Source organism: Lipotes vexillifer, unplaced genomic scaffold (assembly GCF_000442215.2).
Source record: "Lipotes vexillifer unplaced genomic scaffold, Lipotes_vexillifer_v1.1 scaffold1122, whole genome shotgun sequence".
In the NCBI taxonomy this organism is placed as follows: domain Eukaryota; kingdom Metazoa; phylum Chordata; class Mammalia; order Artiodactyla; family Lipotidae; genus Lipotes; species Lipotes vexillifer.
In genome coordinates, this window is record NW_006798649.1 from 2,374,360 (window position 1) to 2,391,143 (window position 16,784).

Genomic DNA, 16,784 nt, shown 5'->3' on the forward strand with positions numbered 1-16,784 from the left:
CTTTCTCCACTCCCTGAAATCTCCAATCCAGGAGTCCCGCTGCCCAGGAGGGCTTTTGATTCGTCTGTGGTTACGGAGCCCTGCCTGGCAACAGAAGGAGAGTTGGGGTGACCTCAGGAGCCAACCATCTTCTCCCTCCCCCAGCAAGACAACAGCAGAGGTGCATTTAGAATGTGGATTTCCCCCCCACCCCCAGCATTTTCATTTAGCCCATGTGTGGAACCTAAGGGATTGTGTAGCAAGTCTTCCCGCTCACCATTGGGCAGTCTGTTGCCATGAGAACCACTTCCTCCACAGAATCCACCTCCCCTGTTTTCAGTGAGGACTGTTCTCATTTCTGTCACTAGTCAGATTTCCCCATTTGCAGGAACGGAGCCTGTGCAGTTGCTTGGAAGCTTTGTCAGCCACAGCTGAGGGTGACTGAAGGTTTTATTTCCTCCACAACCAAAGCCCTGGGTCATTCTGCCCTTGGCAGCCCCCTGCCTCTGGAAGAAGAGCTTACCCATGTGTTTGTGCTGTGGGTGTTGAGTACGGGGGTGGGGTGGGAGCATACCGAGAATGCTTTCTCTCCCTTAGATTTTGATTCTAGCAGATCATATATTCGAGGGTGAAGTTATTCAAAGGTGATCGTTTGAAATGCATCCTGGAGCCCCTAGGGCCCACACTTAGTTTCGTGGGCTTATTCTAATACCAGAGGCCCCTGGGGTGGATCAAATCTCTCATACCCAATGTTCAATGGTAATACAAGGAATCCTACCCCAGACACGTTACATCCTCTCCTTAGGTTTGCCATTGCCATCTGTTATTTGTATATTTTTTATTCGACTTTATCACGCCCTTCTAATGTGTCATCTTTTCTCCCTCCCTCACTTTATGGTAGAGCTCCAGCTTGATCTTCTCTTGCTGGTCCCTTGGTCTTAGCTAAGTCAAAGCTGAGGCTGTTCTGCCGCCCTGTGCTGTGGAATGTAGGTGACGAGCTGTGAGATGGAGCTAGTGCTTAAGCTGTGAACAGAGGACCCAAAATCCTTTTCAGAGAGTCCTAAGGCAAAGGCGGGCTATCCTTTCGGGGTACTCTTAACTCATCTCATATATTCTGATGGGAGCTTGACGGAAACCAGTGACAGTCAAAACAGACCCATTCAATCCAGATAGAAACCAAAAAAGGAGACCAGGTGGGTCTGAATTTAGGAGACGGTCTTTATGATGATCTAACCTAAATGTTTATATCCATAGGCATATGAAGCTTCCTTTTACTCAGGAGTTAGAAACCCTGGCATATTACGTATGCCAAAGACTCATTCGTTAGTCAGTTAAGCCTGACCGTGTGCCAAGCACTGTCATATAGTATTGAACAGAGGAACAGATAATGGAGCTTTCTGGTTTCAGGGAGAACAGATAAATAAGCAAAATAGTGTTACTCTAAAAATGAAACGATATAATAAGGTAGTGAATGCCTGGGGGAAAAAGTACAGTTAGTCAAGAATTCTGCTTGGCCTGGTAACGTTGAGATGACTATTAGACATCCAAGTGGACTCTTGGATATATGAATATGGAGTTTTAGGCACAGATCATACCTGAAAACAAATTTAGGAGCTATTGCATTATAGATGTATTCAAACTATGAGATCCCCAGGAAGAATATACAAATGGCAAAAAAGAGAAGGTTCCAATAATTAGAAATCCAGTGGATAAGAAGCCAGCAAAGAGGGCAGACGGAGCGAGTGACAGAGGTGGGTGTCTGAGAGAGTCACAGAAACCCGGAGAAGGAAATGTTTCAACAAGGAGGATCGGCTGGCAAATGTCCGTGGGGTAAGATGAGACCAGTGAAGAAAGGTCACCCTTGTCAATAGCACTTGCCGCACAGGGGAAATGAGCTGACTGGAGTGAGTTGGGCAGCACGTGGGAAGGGGGAGTCAAACTCCTGGCAGCTCATTCAAAGGCTTTGCTTTGAATGGGGAGCATCAAAAGGGGTCAAGGGCCCAGGTTTCTCTTTTTACAGTGGACAATATTGAGGCGTGTTTTCTCAAGGGCAGGACCCAGTAGAATGAGGGTGAGATCACAGAGCACAGATGCAAGGGCCAGCAAGGGCTAGAGAGGAGGCGCTTCCTCACTTCCTCCATCTCAGGGGAGGGAAGGCAGGCAGTGGATGTGGGGCGAGAAGATGAGGGAGTTCCTTCTTGATCGCTTCTTTTACTTCAGCGGAATTAATTGCAAATCCTTTAGCTGAGAGCGTGGGAGGGAATGGTGAGTAGGAGGTTTGAAGGGTTAAGAGAATGAGTGAAATACTCACTTTCCCGTACCAAGAAAGACAGTACACAGTGGCCTGGTGCTGCACCCACTGCATCTCTTCCCGCTGCCTGGGGGTGGTGCCAGGTCTGGCTGCAGCGTTTGTCTCTCCTTCCCAAAGCTCCTGGCCAGAGCTGACCTGTGAAGGGGGAAAGGAGCAGGGCTCCAAGACCTCATCACTCAGCCCTTCAAAAATGCCTGGGCATGCTGAGTACACACTGCCCACCTCTTCCACACACCCACCGGCCCTTGTCCTTCTTTCGCCTCTTCTTTAAGGCACTGGACAGGTGAGGCAGCTGTGACAAACAGGCTCAAGCCGCGTAGGGGCAGAAAAGGCACCTAGTATTTATTCAGGACCTACTGGGTAGCAGGCACTGCATCTCATTTTGGTTTTGCACCAAGTCAATGAGAAAGGTTGAGTGACTTTCTCAAGTCAAGACTCAGACCTCTGACTGTAAAGCCCTGCCCTTCCTATGACACCACTTGGCCTCCCTCTGGAGAAGGCAGATGTGAGCTTTCTCCCTGAGAGCTGCCATCAAAGACCGCCCCCCATCCCGCCCCGTGCCTCTGGTCCTAGCGCTACCTCTGAATTGTCACTTCTATTTCTATGAGTCCTCAGAGCCACTCAGGAAAAGGCGGTGAGGCCTCTTATAGGCGTCCTCTTCCCCTCAGGAGCCTGCCAGGCTCCTGTACCTCCTCAGATGAAACAACAGACATGCTGCCCAGCTTGGGCCAGCAGCTCAAAACCACAGGCAAGACATTCATTCCTTTTGTCCACACAGAGGATGTGACCTCACAGAGGATGCCCAGCGAAACTTGGTCTGTCACCACACAGCAGCTCACTGCCCACCTTGTACTTCTGAGCCTGTGCATGTGTTCCCACGACCCGGGATGTCATACCTCCGACCCCCTCTTCTCTGCCCAACTCCCCTCCCTCCAAAGTCTGGTTGAGTATCTTTTCTTCTTGCAAGCCCTTCTTGGTCATCAGCTGCCCCTCCCCGCTGCAGTCCCCCTCTACCGGGCTCACAGAATCACTTCCTGCTGAAGTATATATCTCATAGCATTCACCATGCTGCCCTGAACCCCGGCTCCTGGCGGAGGGGGTGACTAGGTCTCCCCTTTGTGTCCTCGGCACACAGTGCCTGCTTCCTAGTAGATGCTGGACACACAGTCATTGCACTTCAGGGTGCTGAGGACGCTTGGAAAGAGAGCGGGCTTGATGCAGAGAGAGCAGAGTAGGAATGCTGGTGAGGACCAGGTAGGTTTGTTGCGGGGGAAAACAAGTAGAGCTTTAGCCATAGGCTGGGTTAATGTTGCACATCCCACTGGCTTAAAACCACAAAGGTTGGGGGCTTCCCTGGTGGTGCAGTGGTTGAGAGTCTGCCTGCCGATGCAGGGGACGCGGGTTCGTGCCCCGGTCCGGGAGGATCCCACATGCTGCGGAGCAGCTGGGCCCGTGAGCCATGGCCGCTGGGCCTGAGCGTCTGGAGCCTGTGCTCCGCAGCGGGAGAGGCCACAACAGTGAGAGGCCCGCATACCGCAAAAAATATAAAGGTTGATTTCTCACCAAAGCTACATGTCCCTTGTGGGCCAGCAGGGGGGCTCTGCTCTGTGGTCACTCAGGGACCCAGACTGAGAGGGCAGTCACCACATCTAACAGAATCACACTGTCACAGGGGCTGGGGGGGGAGCAGCGTGTCTTGCCTTAGCAATTAAATGCTTTTGGTTAAGAAATCACATGGCCCCGCCTAATCAGAGGGTGTCAAGAAAATGGAATTCTACTGTATGCAGGGGGAAAACTGGGAATCCTGGGTGAAGAACAGGAGGTCTAAGGGACGTTTCTCCTAGTCCTGCTGTCAGACACGGCAGGACAGCATCTCTGGGTCGCACCCAGCAGCCCTGGCTGCTTGCAAGGAGGGGGGTGGGCATCAGTAAGTGTATCTATGTGAGCACAAGGCAGTTCTCAACTGGGCTCCCCGTTCTGGTGTCACTGTACTAGGGGTGGTGCTGCCAGAGGAAACCACCAGGTGTGGCCATGGGGAAGTCCCTCCAGCTTTCTATTGAAACATGGAATTTCCTGGCTTTAACCATTTCTTATCCAACTGCCATCTTGGAGCTGACCAGAGCCAGGCAGACCTCTTCAGCCTCCTAGGGAACTTGGTTTGGGGCAGTGAGTCCTGAATGGGCAGTTGGCACACCTGCGTTCCAGCCCCAGCAATCTCTGAAGATCACAGGCAAATTACCGAAGGTGTATGAGCCTCAATGCCTTCTGTAAAGCACTTTCCAGTTGCCCATGCATTTCCAAATATACGGTCCCATGTCACTCACACAACCAATGGTGGCATGTTACCATTCTCATGCCTTGGGTGAGAAGACTGTCTGGCAGGGGTCGCATACTGTGCTCAAGGTCGCACTGGAGGGCAGTGCTTGCTCTTGGACCTCTGCAGGCTCGCTGGGAAGATGAGTCAGATCCAACTTCTGGAAGTGGCTGGTCATAGGTCCTGGACCTCCCTGGGACCCCTGGGTGCGGGAAGTGCATTTTCCCAGGCAGCTGTCCACTTGGTTAACTGGCCCAATCTGCTCTGTAGGGGCTGAGTCTGAACTTCCCTGCTCCAGTGAACCACGGCAGGTACAGAAATAGCATCCAGCGGCCCACCACAGCCACTCAGCCTCAGTGCCCGGCCTCTCTGTGGCTCAGGCTCTGGTCCTGTTGCCTCCACTTGGGAACTCAGAGCATCCTCTTTCTCCTTCCCGCCGGGGGGTAGAGGCGGCAGCCCAGCTGCCTCTGTCTCTTTAAGAGAGAGAAAGAACGAAATCAGGAAGTGAGAGAACTGAGAGCCGGCAGGGAGCTAAGCTGAGTGTTGGCCTCTGCTCCCAGTTCTCCCAGCTCCCAGGGTGGCACGCGGCCACTTCAACTGGCCCATCTTCAGGTTCCCAGGGCCCGTGGCCACCGGGATGCTATGGGCGCTGCCCATGAATGACAACAAGCCCTGAAAGCTCTGGGGGCGTCACGCATTCCCACAAGCCTGCATGCCCCACAGCCGAGATGGGGTGAGTCCATGGGAGGGAGGGCGTTGAATGGGGAAGCCGGGGTGGGCGGGGGTGGGGGGGCCAGGCAGCTGCAAGACAGCACTTAGCAGAGTGCCGGGGTGCTGGCCTGTCAGCAGCTGCTCTCCAGGCCGGCCCAGGTCCCCTCCCTGTATCTCTCTGCGGCTGCGGCTCCTCCCTACGCCCCCAGAGGTGCCCTGTGCTCCATCTCAGGTGGGCACCCTTGCCAAGGACTGTTTGGAGGCCCATGAGAGGCAAGGAAGGAGTGGCGTAGAGGAGAGCTGCAGTCCACCTACGATGCTCCCTTCCGCGTCTCTGCTTCCCAACACCTGAAGCCAGCCTTCTGCTCTGCCTCTGTACTGTTCTTCTGCCTGGCTTCTGGTGCCTCTGCCCTCAACTCTCCTGGGGTCCTTCTCACTGGCCCAGGTCCTGGGGGTGGGAGTGGCGAGGAGAGTCTCCTGGAGCTGGGGAATTGGGCTGGAAACCCCCAGCTCTGTGGGGGAGGGTGACAAACAGGAAAGGGTTAAAGGGCTGGGGCCCGGGGGGCCTTTGACGGAGGCTGAGAATCAAACGGCGCCCAGGGGTGCCTCTCATCCGCCTTCCTCTTTCCGGTGTAGCTCAGCTCCTGGACTTGCCACAGACAGAAAGCATAACACACACTTGCTGGGGAGAGTCTTTGCCTGATCGAGGGCTGCTCAGAGCACAGGGTAAGTGCTTTTAGGCACTGCAGAGCCTGGAGGAGGAGGAAGGTGGGTGGGGCGACGGGCTCCTGGCTCCCATCCATCCAACCGCTGCTGTAGGATAGTGAGCCCTTCTGTGCACCAGCTGCTGGGCTGGGAGGCACAGAGCACGCAGACGCGACCAGATGTGCTGCCCATCAGCTCCTAAGCATAGCCCTGGCAGGGCCAGGAGCAGAGCCCAGGGCATGCCAGTCTGTCTAGGCTCTGCCCTCTCTGCCACACTGCCCATTCCTTAGAACCTTCGGCTGTGCTCTGCCCCAGCACCAGCCCTGGCGAGGATTTTGAAGGTGGTGAAATCTCCCCTGGCTTGGCCCTTGGCCTTGATTTCAGGATGCTCTACCTGGTTTCACAGACCCAGGCCTGTGGGCTGATTCCTCCTCAGCCTCTGAGGGGAAAATCTCACCAACTCATTCCGGCTAAGCTATTACATTGTCTTCAGAAAGACTCTCAGCCCCTCAGCTGCTTCTATAAAATGCAAACACTGATACATCTTCTGAAACTGGAATTGACCTCTGATCTCTCCACGTGGCCTCTGGCTCAAAGAATTGACCTCCTCAGGATTTCCATTTAAAAAAAACAAACAAAAACAGATTACAGAGAGAAGGCTCAAAGCTAAGGAACAGTGAGATTCCAGGCATGGTGACCCTAGGATTGACAACCTTTAAGGTGATAGAAGAGGAAGCAGCCCTGTCTAGTTCAGCCTTATTTGAGAGTATTTAAGGGGTGGTGGCCCTTCTTATGTTCCTCCCAGCCATCCCATAAAGACCAGCCATGGCCCTATTCTTCAGAGAAGCACCGAATGTAACTTCTGAGGCTACACTCTCTGCAGCCGACTGCTTTAGAGGAACTGGCCTTTGGAGAAGAGAGGATGAGGGCAAAGATGGGAAACAGAATTGTAGAGCGGTTTCAGATCCTTCCGCAGGCTCCTGAGCTTTTCGATTTGATGGCCTCCTGCCTCTCCCACCCCCTCCACACACACACACACACACACACACACACACACACACACTCATAAGCACGCACATACATGCTCACTCACACACACTCACACTCACGCACACGCTCTCTCCACAGCAGCGCTTTCTTCTCCTGAGCAGCTCTGACCTGGCCATGTTAGCTGACAGCAGCAGGAAGTGGTGGGCCCAGGAGAGCAGTGGGGAGGGGCTCCAGGCTCGTGTTGCAATCCTGGAGATTTGTGGTGATGTGGTTGACACTGTCTGACCCGGGGCTCTTGCTTCAAGCACTATTTCTGCTTCCTGGGACAATCCCAGGCCTGGATGCCAAAACCCCCAGAACTCGCAGTGCCTGGGAGAAGTGACAGAGAAAAGGGTTTGTCTCCGCAGAACGACCTGTCTGGGGAGGGCGTTGACAGGGACCTGGGGAGTCGGGACAGGTAGAATGCCCTGCAGTGGGACAGGCCCCAGCTGTGGTCTGAGGGCCCAGTGGCTGTGCTTCTTTTTGGAGAAGTTACTTAACCTTTCTGTGCTTCACACTTCCCCTGCCCCCTTGCCTCTGGAATGGCCACATGGAGCCCTTCATGGGGTGGTCTTTGGCAGAGCTACTTGTCAGGCCACCAGTGTCCACCCCAGGTCAGGGGTGGAATCCTAGACCCCAGTATGTTCTTTTTCTGAGCAGAAGGTGGCCGGCCAGCTGGGAGCAAGAGATGCAGAGCACCGTCAATTACCTGTGGCACACGGATGACCTGCTGGGTCAGGGGGCCACTGCCAGTGTGTACAAGGCCCGAAATAAGGTAGGATGCAGCCCAGCCCACCCCAGCCCCCTCGCAGCCAGGAAGTCGGCCCCCAGTGGGCATGAAGGGTGGTGTGAGATGGCTGGGCAGGGTTCTCTGACTTTGTTCTGCACCCTCTGAAGTGGAGCAGAGGTGTGGGGATCTGAAGAGGGCTCCTTGGGATGAAGCTTCTGTCAGGCACGGTTGGGGGCTGGAGAGAAAGGGATGAAGACACAAGCCAACATCCAAGGGAGGTGGCAGCAAATCTAGGAATAGCAGAGGTGGGAAGTGGGACTCGTTTGGATTTATCCTGCCTTTATTCTGATGGAGAGCTGTACTGAATATGAGACACACTGCACTATCTTGTACTTAAGAGCTGAAGCCAGACAGAACGTTGCTGCTAAGGCCAAGGAGTATTAGCTGCCACCGTAGTTACTGTCAATGGCAACAGTAGCAGTAACAACAAACCATCCCCTGCAGGGTACCAGGTGTGCCAAGCTCCTGTCATCTCCCAGTGCTGCGGGACGGGCTGTGTACCCTCTGAGGAGGGGAAGGAGCTGAGGGTGGGAGCCCCCAGCCCCAACCAGGCTGCCTTCACCCCAGGGATGACCTGGGGTTAGGCTGGCGGGAGAGGCTGGATGGAGGCCTGGGAGGGGGTGCGCTCCCAGGGCAGGGGTGCTATTTATGTTATCCCCCATGGCAGAAATCCGGGGAGCTGGTTGCTGTGAAGGTCTTCAACACGGCCAGCTACCTGCGACCCCGCGAGGTGCAGGTGAGGGAGTTTGAGGTCCTGCGGAAGCTGAACCATCAGAACATCATCAAGCTCTTTGCGGTGGAGGAGATGGTGGGTCCAGTGCTTGGTCAGAGGAAGACGGTCTTGTCCTCGACTCTGACAGGCTGGGAAGGGTCAGGTCACATAATAATAGAGACTTGGGCACATGCTCATCTGCAGGTCGGCCAGAAGGTTGGCCAGAGAGGGGTTAAGGGTGCCAGGGGCCTGGGGGCAAAGTAAGGATGGGGAGTGAGGCCTAATCAAAGAAGGCTTCCTGGGCTTCCCTGGTGGCGCAGTGCTTGAGAGTCCGCCTGCCGATGCAGGAGACGCGGGTTCGTGCCCCGTTTCGGGAAGATCCCACATGCCGCGGAGCGGCTGGGCCCGTGAGCCATGGCCACTGAGCCTGCGCGTCCGGAGCCTGTGCTCCACAAATGGGAGAGGCCACAACAGTGAGAGGCCCGCATAACGCAAGAAAAAAAAAAAAAAAAAAAAAAAAGAAGGCTTCCTGAAAAAGGTGACCTTGGGCTCAGTTTGAGGCCAAAGGAAGGAAGGCCAGCTAGAAGCGGAGACCTAGAGAATGGGGGCTTTGGGCTCTAGGGTGAGCCACCCCGTCTTGAGGAAGGGGAGTAGAAGCGCCCTCCTCCCCAAGCCTCCCTCTGTCCCCTACAGGGGGGCAGCCGGCAGAAGGTGCTGGTGATGGAGTACTGCTCCAGCGGGAGCCTGCTGAGCGTGCTGGAGAGCCCTGAGAACGCCTTTGGGCTGCCCGAGGACGAGTTCCTGGTGGTGCTGCGCTGTGTGGGTAAGCACCTCCCTGACTCCCACCGGGGACCCCCCTCCCCACCTCAGGCCAGCCACAGACCCAGCCCTCAGCAGCAGGTGAAGTCCCAGAGGGGTGTGGCATTTCTGGAACAAATATCCAAACACAGTAGAACACTGGAAGCTAAGAGGCTCCCCATTCACAGACCTGGCACAGATGCTAATGAGCAGACAGAACCCAAGAGTCTGATTCCTGCTAATCAGCAGTTTAAAACTCCAATTTCAGAATAAAATTTAAAATAGGTTGTACACCAATGTCCATAACAGCATTATTCACAATAGCCATGAGGCAAAAACAACCCAAATGTCACAGACAGCTGAGTGGATAAACAAAATATGGGATACTAGTCAGCCTTAGAAAGGACACAACATGGATGAGCCTGGAAGACATTGTGCTGAGTTAAAAAAGCCAGCCACACAAGGATAACTACTATATGATTCCTCTTATGTGAGGGACCTAGAGAGGTCAGGTCCGTAGAGATAGAAAGCGGAAGGTGATTGCCAGAGGCTGGGGTGGGGGGATGGAGAGTGAGTGTTTAATAGGTAGAATTTCTGTCTGGGAAGTTGACGAAGTTCTGGAGGTGGATGGTGGTGATGGTAGCACAAAAATGTCAGTGCATTTAATGCCCCTGATGTGTACACTTAAAAATGGTTAAAATGTAAATTTTATGTTAGGTATATTTTACCGCAATTAACAACAATAATAATAATTTTTTAAAAACTGGTAGGAAGGAGAGTGCCCTCCTCCGGGAGGCGCAGCCGCCACTCCCCTCAGTTTCTTAGGGAACCCAGTGGGACCTCGACGCCTCATCTCCTTGGGACTCCCATCCTTTGCTCTGTGCCTGTCTCTGTCCTCCCGCTGCTCCTGTGGCCCCACTGGCCCGAGAGTTGCCACTCTCTGTCTATGTGGATCCTTCCCCCGAGATGAGCCTTGACACTGGGCTGTCCCTGGCCAGAGCCACTAGCAGCCTTCCCTCTGTCCCAGTGGCCGGCATGAACCACCTGCGGGAGAACGGCATCGTCCACCGAGACATCAAGCCGGGGAACATCATGCGCCTGGTCGGGGAGGAGGGGCAGAGCATCTACAAGCTGACGGACTTTGGGGCAGCCCGGGAGCTGGATGACGACGAGAAGTTCGTCTCGGTCTACGGCACCGAGGAGTACCTGGTGAGCGCGTGTGGGGGACCCGCTGCCCGAGCGGAGGGCTTCCCCTGCAGCTGGCTGCCCCTCACCTTGTGACTCTCAGTGCCCCTCTGAGGGGCTCTGTCCAATCTCCCTGTTTCCAGCGGGGTTATCTCTCACCCCCTATCACCAACCAGAACAATTTGTTCTGTTCTCTTAAGGCCGAAAAGGCAATGCTGCAGCCTGCCCAGGCCTCCCCTGTTCCGTTAAGTCCTTGATAGGATACTCATGGAGGATGGAGCACTAATGGTCACCACCTCCCCCAGGGCAGAGGCTGGGGTTGGGGGGAGGGGTGCTTTGGATAAGCACATGCCACACCCATTTTTGAGATGACAAAGGAGATGCATTCTGACGGTTCTGTTTCCTTCTGAAGGGGGTCTGAATGGGGTGTGCTCAGGCACTTGCCCCCTTCCCCCTCCATGACAGCTCTCTGGTTCCCCCTCCTGCAGCACCCTGACATGTATGAGCGGGCGGTGCTTCGCAAGCCCCAACAGAAAGCTTTCGGGGTGGCCGTGGATCTCTGGAGCATTGGGGTGACCCTGTACCATGCGGCCACTGGCAGCCTGCCCTTCGTCCCCTTTGGAGGGCCCCGGCGCAACAAGGAGATCATGTACGGTGGGCCACCGGGCAGGGGGCGGAGGGACGGACCCTGGGCCTTCCCTTCTGGTCGCTGCTGTGTCCCCTATTCTGCCTCTGACTCCGCGGTCCTCCTGGTCTGCCCCCGACGCAGGCTTCTTTTGGATCCTTGGACATCAGTCCTTCAAACATGAGGCTGAGCCCTGTCCCCTTCCTGATGGGAGAACTTAGTTCAGGGCTTCCCTTGAGCAGCCCCCCTCCACCTGTGGCTCACCACATCTCAGCTGAGGCTCCCAGAGTGACTTGGCCAAGGTTGCAGAGCCTGCCAGGGGCCAAGGGGAAGGGCAAGGACCTAGCCCCCTGATCCCAGGTCCCGGGCCCCTCATGGTTTTCTGCTGTCTGATACAGAAGTAGCTGGAGACCGTGGCTGCTCCCACTGAGGGCACCACCCAGAGCAAAAGAGATTTAAAGTGGATTTGCAGGAAGGTCAATGCCCCTTCAGCTCAGGGGTCAAGCTGTGACTTGGATGGGGGCTGTCAGGGTAGCTGGACTTTGGAGGGAGGGGAGGTTGGAATAGTGAGGTGGAGGGGAGGTGGAGGGGGCCGAGCACAGTGCAGGCGCAAGTGTGGAGGCAGGTGGGCACGGATGTGTGGTGAGTGGGCAGAGGAAATGGACAGAGGAGAGAGTGGAGAACTTGACTGGGGAGCATCAGGACTGCTAGCCAGACTCTCAATTTCCATTCTCAGCGTGCCTCGGGGCAGCTGGGTGACTTGCCCCAGTGCCCTGAGCCCTCCGGGCTGAGTCCGTCATCCCTTGAAGTGTGATGGGCTGGAGGCTCCTGCTGACTTGGTGCTGTCTCCCCCAGGTACCGGATCACCACGGAGAAGCCAGCTGGGGCCATTGCAGGCACTCAGAGGCTGGAGAACGGGCCCCTAGAGTGGAGCTACTCCCTCCCCGTCACCTGCCAGCTGTCCATGTGAGTGGGACCCTGCGGGAGGGGCAGACACAGACCCCAGTCTGGGCCGATGTCCTTCTCTCAGCTGAGGCCTGGCCCGGCGGAGCACCCTGTGTGTTGGCAGCTTGGGTACACCACTCTCCCTTTCTAGCCCCAGTTTCTCCATCTGGATGCTGGAAGACACTTCCAGCTCTTCCTCTCCATCCCACCCTGCCCCACCCCCTTGGCCCTGGCTCTTTGGGATATTCTCAAGGAAGGCCCCTATTACCTACTTGATGAGGCCAACTCCGGGCCCCGGCCCCTGACAGTCTCCATGGCTCTGCAGGGGGCTGCAGAGCCAGCTGGTGCCCATCCTGGCCAACATCCTGGAGGTGGAGCAGGCCAAGTGCTGGGGCTTCGACCAGTTCTTTGCCGAGACCAGTGACATCCTGCAGCGAGTTGTCGTCCACGTCTTCTCCTTGCCGCAGGCCGTCGTGCACCATGTCTACATCCACGCGCACAACACGTGAGTGGGTGCGAGCGAGGGTGGCGCGAGCCTTCTCTCCCCAAGCACAGGGGCGTGTCCTGGGCAGTGCTCTGTGGGCAGTTGAGATTTGGAAACTTCCGGGTCCAATCTTACTTTGGAAGAATACTAATTCCACCAAGTTAACGTTAAACAGGCCTTCTTGCTGCTGGACTTGAGAGATTCAGCAAACTTTATAAAGCTGATGCATTATAATCTCCTGAGGGGTGTGTGTGTGAGTGTGTGAGTGTGTGAGTGTGTGTGTGTGTGTGTGTGTGTGTGTGTGTGTGTGTGTGTATGGAAGAATACTAATTCCACCAAGTTAACGTTAAACAGGCCTTCTTGCTGCTGGACTTGAGAGATTCAGCAAACTTTATAAAGCTGATGCATTATAATCTCCTGAGGGGTGTGTGTGTGAGTGTGTGAGTGTGTGAGTGTGTGTGTGTGTGTGTGTGTGTGTGTGTGTGTGTGTGTGTGTATGCTGGCAGTGCATTTCCCCAGTGTATTACTCATGGAATCCTGTATTTCTGGAGCATGCTATGGGACTAGGTGAGTTTTAATGGAAGTGTGGCGGGAAGAGATGTGAAGGCTTCTTGAGTTCTGTCCCCACTTGGTCTCTATCCACTATAAGACATGAGCTCTGTCCTTCATCTCCCCGCCCTAGAGAAAAAATCACCCAGTCCCTCCCTCTGAAGAGCAGAACCCAAAGTCTTAGCTGGGCTTTCGGTCACCCTGTCCCTGTATCCTGCCTGCTGACATGCCCTCCCCTCCCCCTCCCCTCTCTCTGCCTCTGGTGTGTCTAGGATAGCCATCTTTCTAGAGGCCGTGTACAAGCAGACCAGTGTGGCCCCCCAGCACCAGGAGTACCTCTTTGAGGGTCACCTCTGTGTCCTCGAGCCCAGCCTCTCAGCACAGCATATCGCCCACACGACAGCAAGCAGCCCCCTGACCCTGTTCAGCATGGTCAGCGAGACCCCCAAGGGGCTGGCCTTCAGGGACCGTGAGTAGGACCACCCAGGCTTTATCTTTTCTCCTCCTCACATTCTCTTCCAAGGGGCAGGGGTTTATAATCCAGGATACTGATTCATTTTCTTGTGGGTGTTTCTTTGGGTCCCCAGGGTGTAGAAGGCAGATCTGGGTTCTAATTCTGCATACGCCTCTGAAATGCCATGTGACTCGGGCTGGTGGCCTGCCCAACCTGCTTCATAGCGTCCAAAGATCTGGGAAAGAAACCCCAATGGAAACAGGGAGATGTGGGCTTAATGTGGTCTCCACAGGCTGTGGTTGGTGGGGAAGCCTCCAATAGTTTGGTTTGGAGGAAGCAGGAGCCTAAGCTGCTGGAGAGAAGAGAAGGTGGTCAGGGGTCCAGAGCTTTGTCCTCCAAGTTCTAGCAAAAATATCACTCCTTCTCATTTGAATGATGCCTCCTCTTCAGGGTCTCCAAGGCTCGGAGGGGAATTGACCTTGAAACCCCGGAGTGTGAGGGGTGCTTTTAGCCTATTTTCTGCTGCTGAGATGGGGCCTTGGGCATGAGGCTGTAGTTCTCCAGAGTGGACACAAGGGGGCAGTGAGGGACTGCAATTGTAAAGAAGCACATTGAGTGCCTTTAAGGCTTAGAAGGTCGGGGCTCTAGGTGAGTTGGGAAGCTTGAGGTGGCAGATAGGTGGCGAGGGCTGAGCGTGAGCTGGAAATAAGGAATGATAAGCTCAGACCTCATCCAGGGCTGGACAGGCAGCCCCCTCAGACCAGGTCTTTATCTGCAGCTGCTCTGGACATCCCCAAGTTTGTCCCCAAAGTGGACCTGCAGGCAGATTACAACACGGCCAAGGTGAGGGGTGGCCCCCAGGGGTCAGGGAGGGGGTAGTTCATGCAGGGGTTCGGGATACGGGACCTGACCCTGCCCACCTCTGTGTTTCAGGGTGTGTTGGGTGCCGGCTACCAGGCCCTGCGGCTGGCACAGGCCTTGCTGACAGGACAGGAACTGATGCTTCGGGGGCTGCACTGGTTCGTGTGAGTACCCCCAAGGGCTGGGTGGGGAGGGCAAGGAGGGTGGGCAGGGTAGGACAGGCAACCCAGACCCCTTCCAACACCACCCTGGGGCTGTGCCTATGGGCACAGTGCCCTCAGTCCCCTGGGAGAAGGCAGCTCTGACTGAGGCTCCCCTTGGCAGGGAGATACTCCAGGCCACGTGCAGGAGGACTCTGGAGGTCACGAGGATGGCCCTCCTCTTCCTCAGCAGCAGCCTCGGCACTGAGAGGTGGGTGTTCCGTCCAGGGTGGGGGCCGCAGCCGGCATAAGCCCTGCTCAGACCCATCAGCCCTTCTCTCTGTCTGTTCCTCACCCCAATCTTTCCAACAATGCCCCTTGTCCCCTCCCACCCAGAGCTCCCGACTTCCCTGCCATGCTAGAACGGAGAGGGCACTCCCGCCCCATCCCTGCCCCCACCCCCCAGCCAGTCCCTCACCTCAGGGGGCCGGGCCTGTGAGGGCACTGCCCCGCCAGGTACCGAGGCAGCCTCCCTGCCCCAGGAAGGGGCCTCTGTCCTACCAGTGCCCCCTCTGAAGATTTAAACTGCTCACCTGCACCAGGCCCTGGAGCAGGGCTCTGGGAGAAGCACTCACACTCACACACGGTCCCCTGGACTTGACAGGATGGAGACCTAGGCGGTCTCATCCTCCACACGCCTCCTCCTGCTTCCTCTGGGCCTGAAACTGTCCGCGCCTCCGAGGATCCCCTGCCCCAGTCCTTGGAAATCCACACCCTCCACCCCTCTGACTTGGGTTAATTAGGCGTGATGGGTTACAGAAAGGGAGAGACTGGGGAGGAGGACATCAAGCTGGAGGGTCTGGAGATAAGCAGGAAGACTCCACTGGCCAGAGTGCTGCTGAGAAGGCGGCAGGGGCTACGGCACAGGTGAGAGGTGGGAGCCCTGTGGCCCAGGGAAGCTGATGGTGGCTGGAGCCTCTCCCGGTGACAGGTGGTGGCAGAAGAGCAGAGACTGTGCCAAACAGGCCCGGTGTCCTACCCATCACGTCCCGCAGCCCTTGTCCTCAGGAAGGTCCTGGGAGTTTCCCAGGAGCAGGGTGACTCACTGCATACTTGCCCTCCACCTGGTGCTCGGCAGCAGCGACACTGACCGTGGGGTAGACAGGGTGGTGGACAGGCAGGGAGGAGGGTCTCCAGGTGAGTCCCCGGCGTGGCTGAGCCACCTTCAGATGGGGACAGAGAAGAGGGGCTGCAGAGGGCACGATCCGCCAGCAGCGCTGTGGGGGAGTCCCTCTGAGAAGACATCTACCCAGGCACAGAGCGGGCTTCCAGGGCTGCAAGTGGCCCCAGGCCTGCAGACGGCCCTGGAGGACAGCCCTTCCCCAGCATGTGCGCGTGGCAGGACGGTTGGGTGAAGGGAGACGAGAGATGATGGGCAGACGCAGCCAGGAAGACCCGGAAGAAGGGAGGCTGTCAAGGCTAGAATGTGAGCGAATACCTGGGGTGGGAAGGCCTTATGCAGAGACATGACGGGAGGGGTGGGGAGGTGCTGCTGAGGTTTGCTGAAGCCACAGTCATAGTGGAGAATGTCCCAGAGTGGAATTGGAGAGGGAAGGGGAGAGGGCAGGCAGGTCCTAGGGTCCAGATGAGAGGTTGGACCTCGCTAAAATGACCAACAAGGATCTATTCTAGGTTCTTGAGTGAGAAAGAAATGTATATAGAGAGCATCTGGTTGCTTGCCCACCTTCCCTGGGCTGACGAGTGTGGAGAGCGACAGGCTAGCCCCAGGCCTGGAGTCCTGGGGTCTGCTGGCCGCTGTTTCTCCAGTTCTGGCTCCAAGGCCTCCTCCGAGGCGTGGTGGGTGTGGAGAGCTCAGGGTCAGGCAAGTGCCTGCTTTGAGGCCTGTTTCATTCTCCCACGAGGAAGAGCGCTGGGCCGAGAGTCAGAAGGCCCGGCCCAAGCTCTTCATTGACTCACTGTTAGCCTCAGACCATTGTCGCCTTTCCTACCTGGGCCTCTATTTCCTCATTTTCAAAATGAGGGGACTGGATGACCTCGGAGGCCTCCCAGCTCCCATGCGTCGCAATCTCATTCTTTTCTGAACACGCTCAGACCTGTCGGTTCTTCTAAGGCCCGAAGCCACTAGCTCCTCCCACAGCGGAACCTGAATTTTTTTTTTTTTTTTTTTTTTT

General features: G+C 55.9%; 1 protein-coding gene across 2 annotated transcripts in view; it reads left to right on the forward strand.

The window, feature by feature from the left end:
* Positions 1-5,263: 5,263 nt before the first annotated feature.
* Positions 5,264-16,784, forward strand: part of IKBKE (inhibitor of nuclear factor kappa B kinase subunit epsilon) — a 23,567-nt gene continuing 12,046 nt past the window's right edge. Inside the window, exons 1-12 of one of the 2 annotated variants that reach the window (XM_007470703.1) lie at positions 5,264-5,337; positions 7,710-7,824; positions 8,507-8,647; positions 9,245-9,374; positions 10,377-10,558; positions 11,023-11,183; positions 12,015-12,125; positions 12,430-12,609; positions 13,410-13,606; positions 14,370-14,434; positions 14,525-14,616; positions 14,777-14,863. In XM_007470703.1, the coding sequence (XP_007470765.1) occupies positions 5,264-5,337; positions 7,710-7,824; positions 8,507-8,647; positions 9,245-9,374; positions 10,377-10,558; positions 11,023-11,183; positions 12,015-12,125; positions 12,430-12,609; positions 13,410-13,606; positions 14,370-14,434; positions 14,525-14,616; positions 14,777-14,863 (1,535 nt within the window). Of the gene's footprint in view, positions 5,338-7,709; positions 7,825-8,506; positions 8,648-9,244; positions 9,375-10,376; positions 10,559-11,022; positions 11,184-12,014; positions 12,126-12,429; positions 12,610-13,409; positions 13,607-14,369; positions 14,435-14,524; positions 14,617-14,776; positions 14,864-16,784 lie in introns of those variants that run through there. The other variant, XM_007470704.1, reaches the window with a different exon arrangement.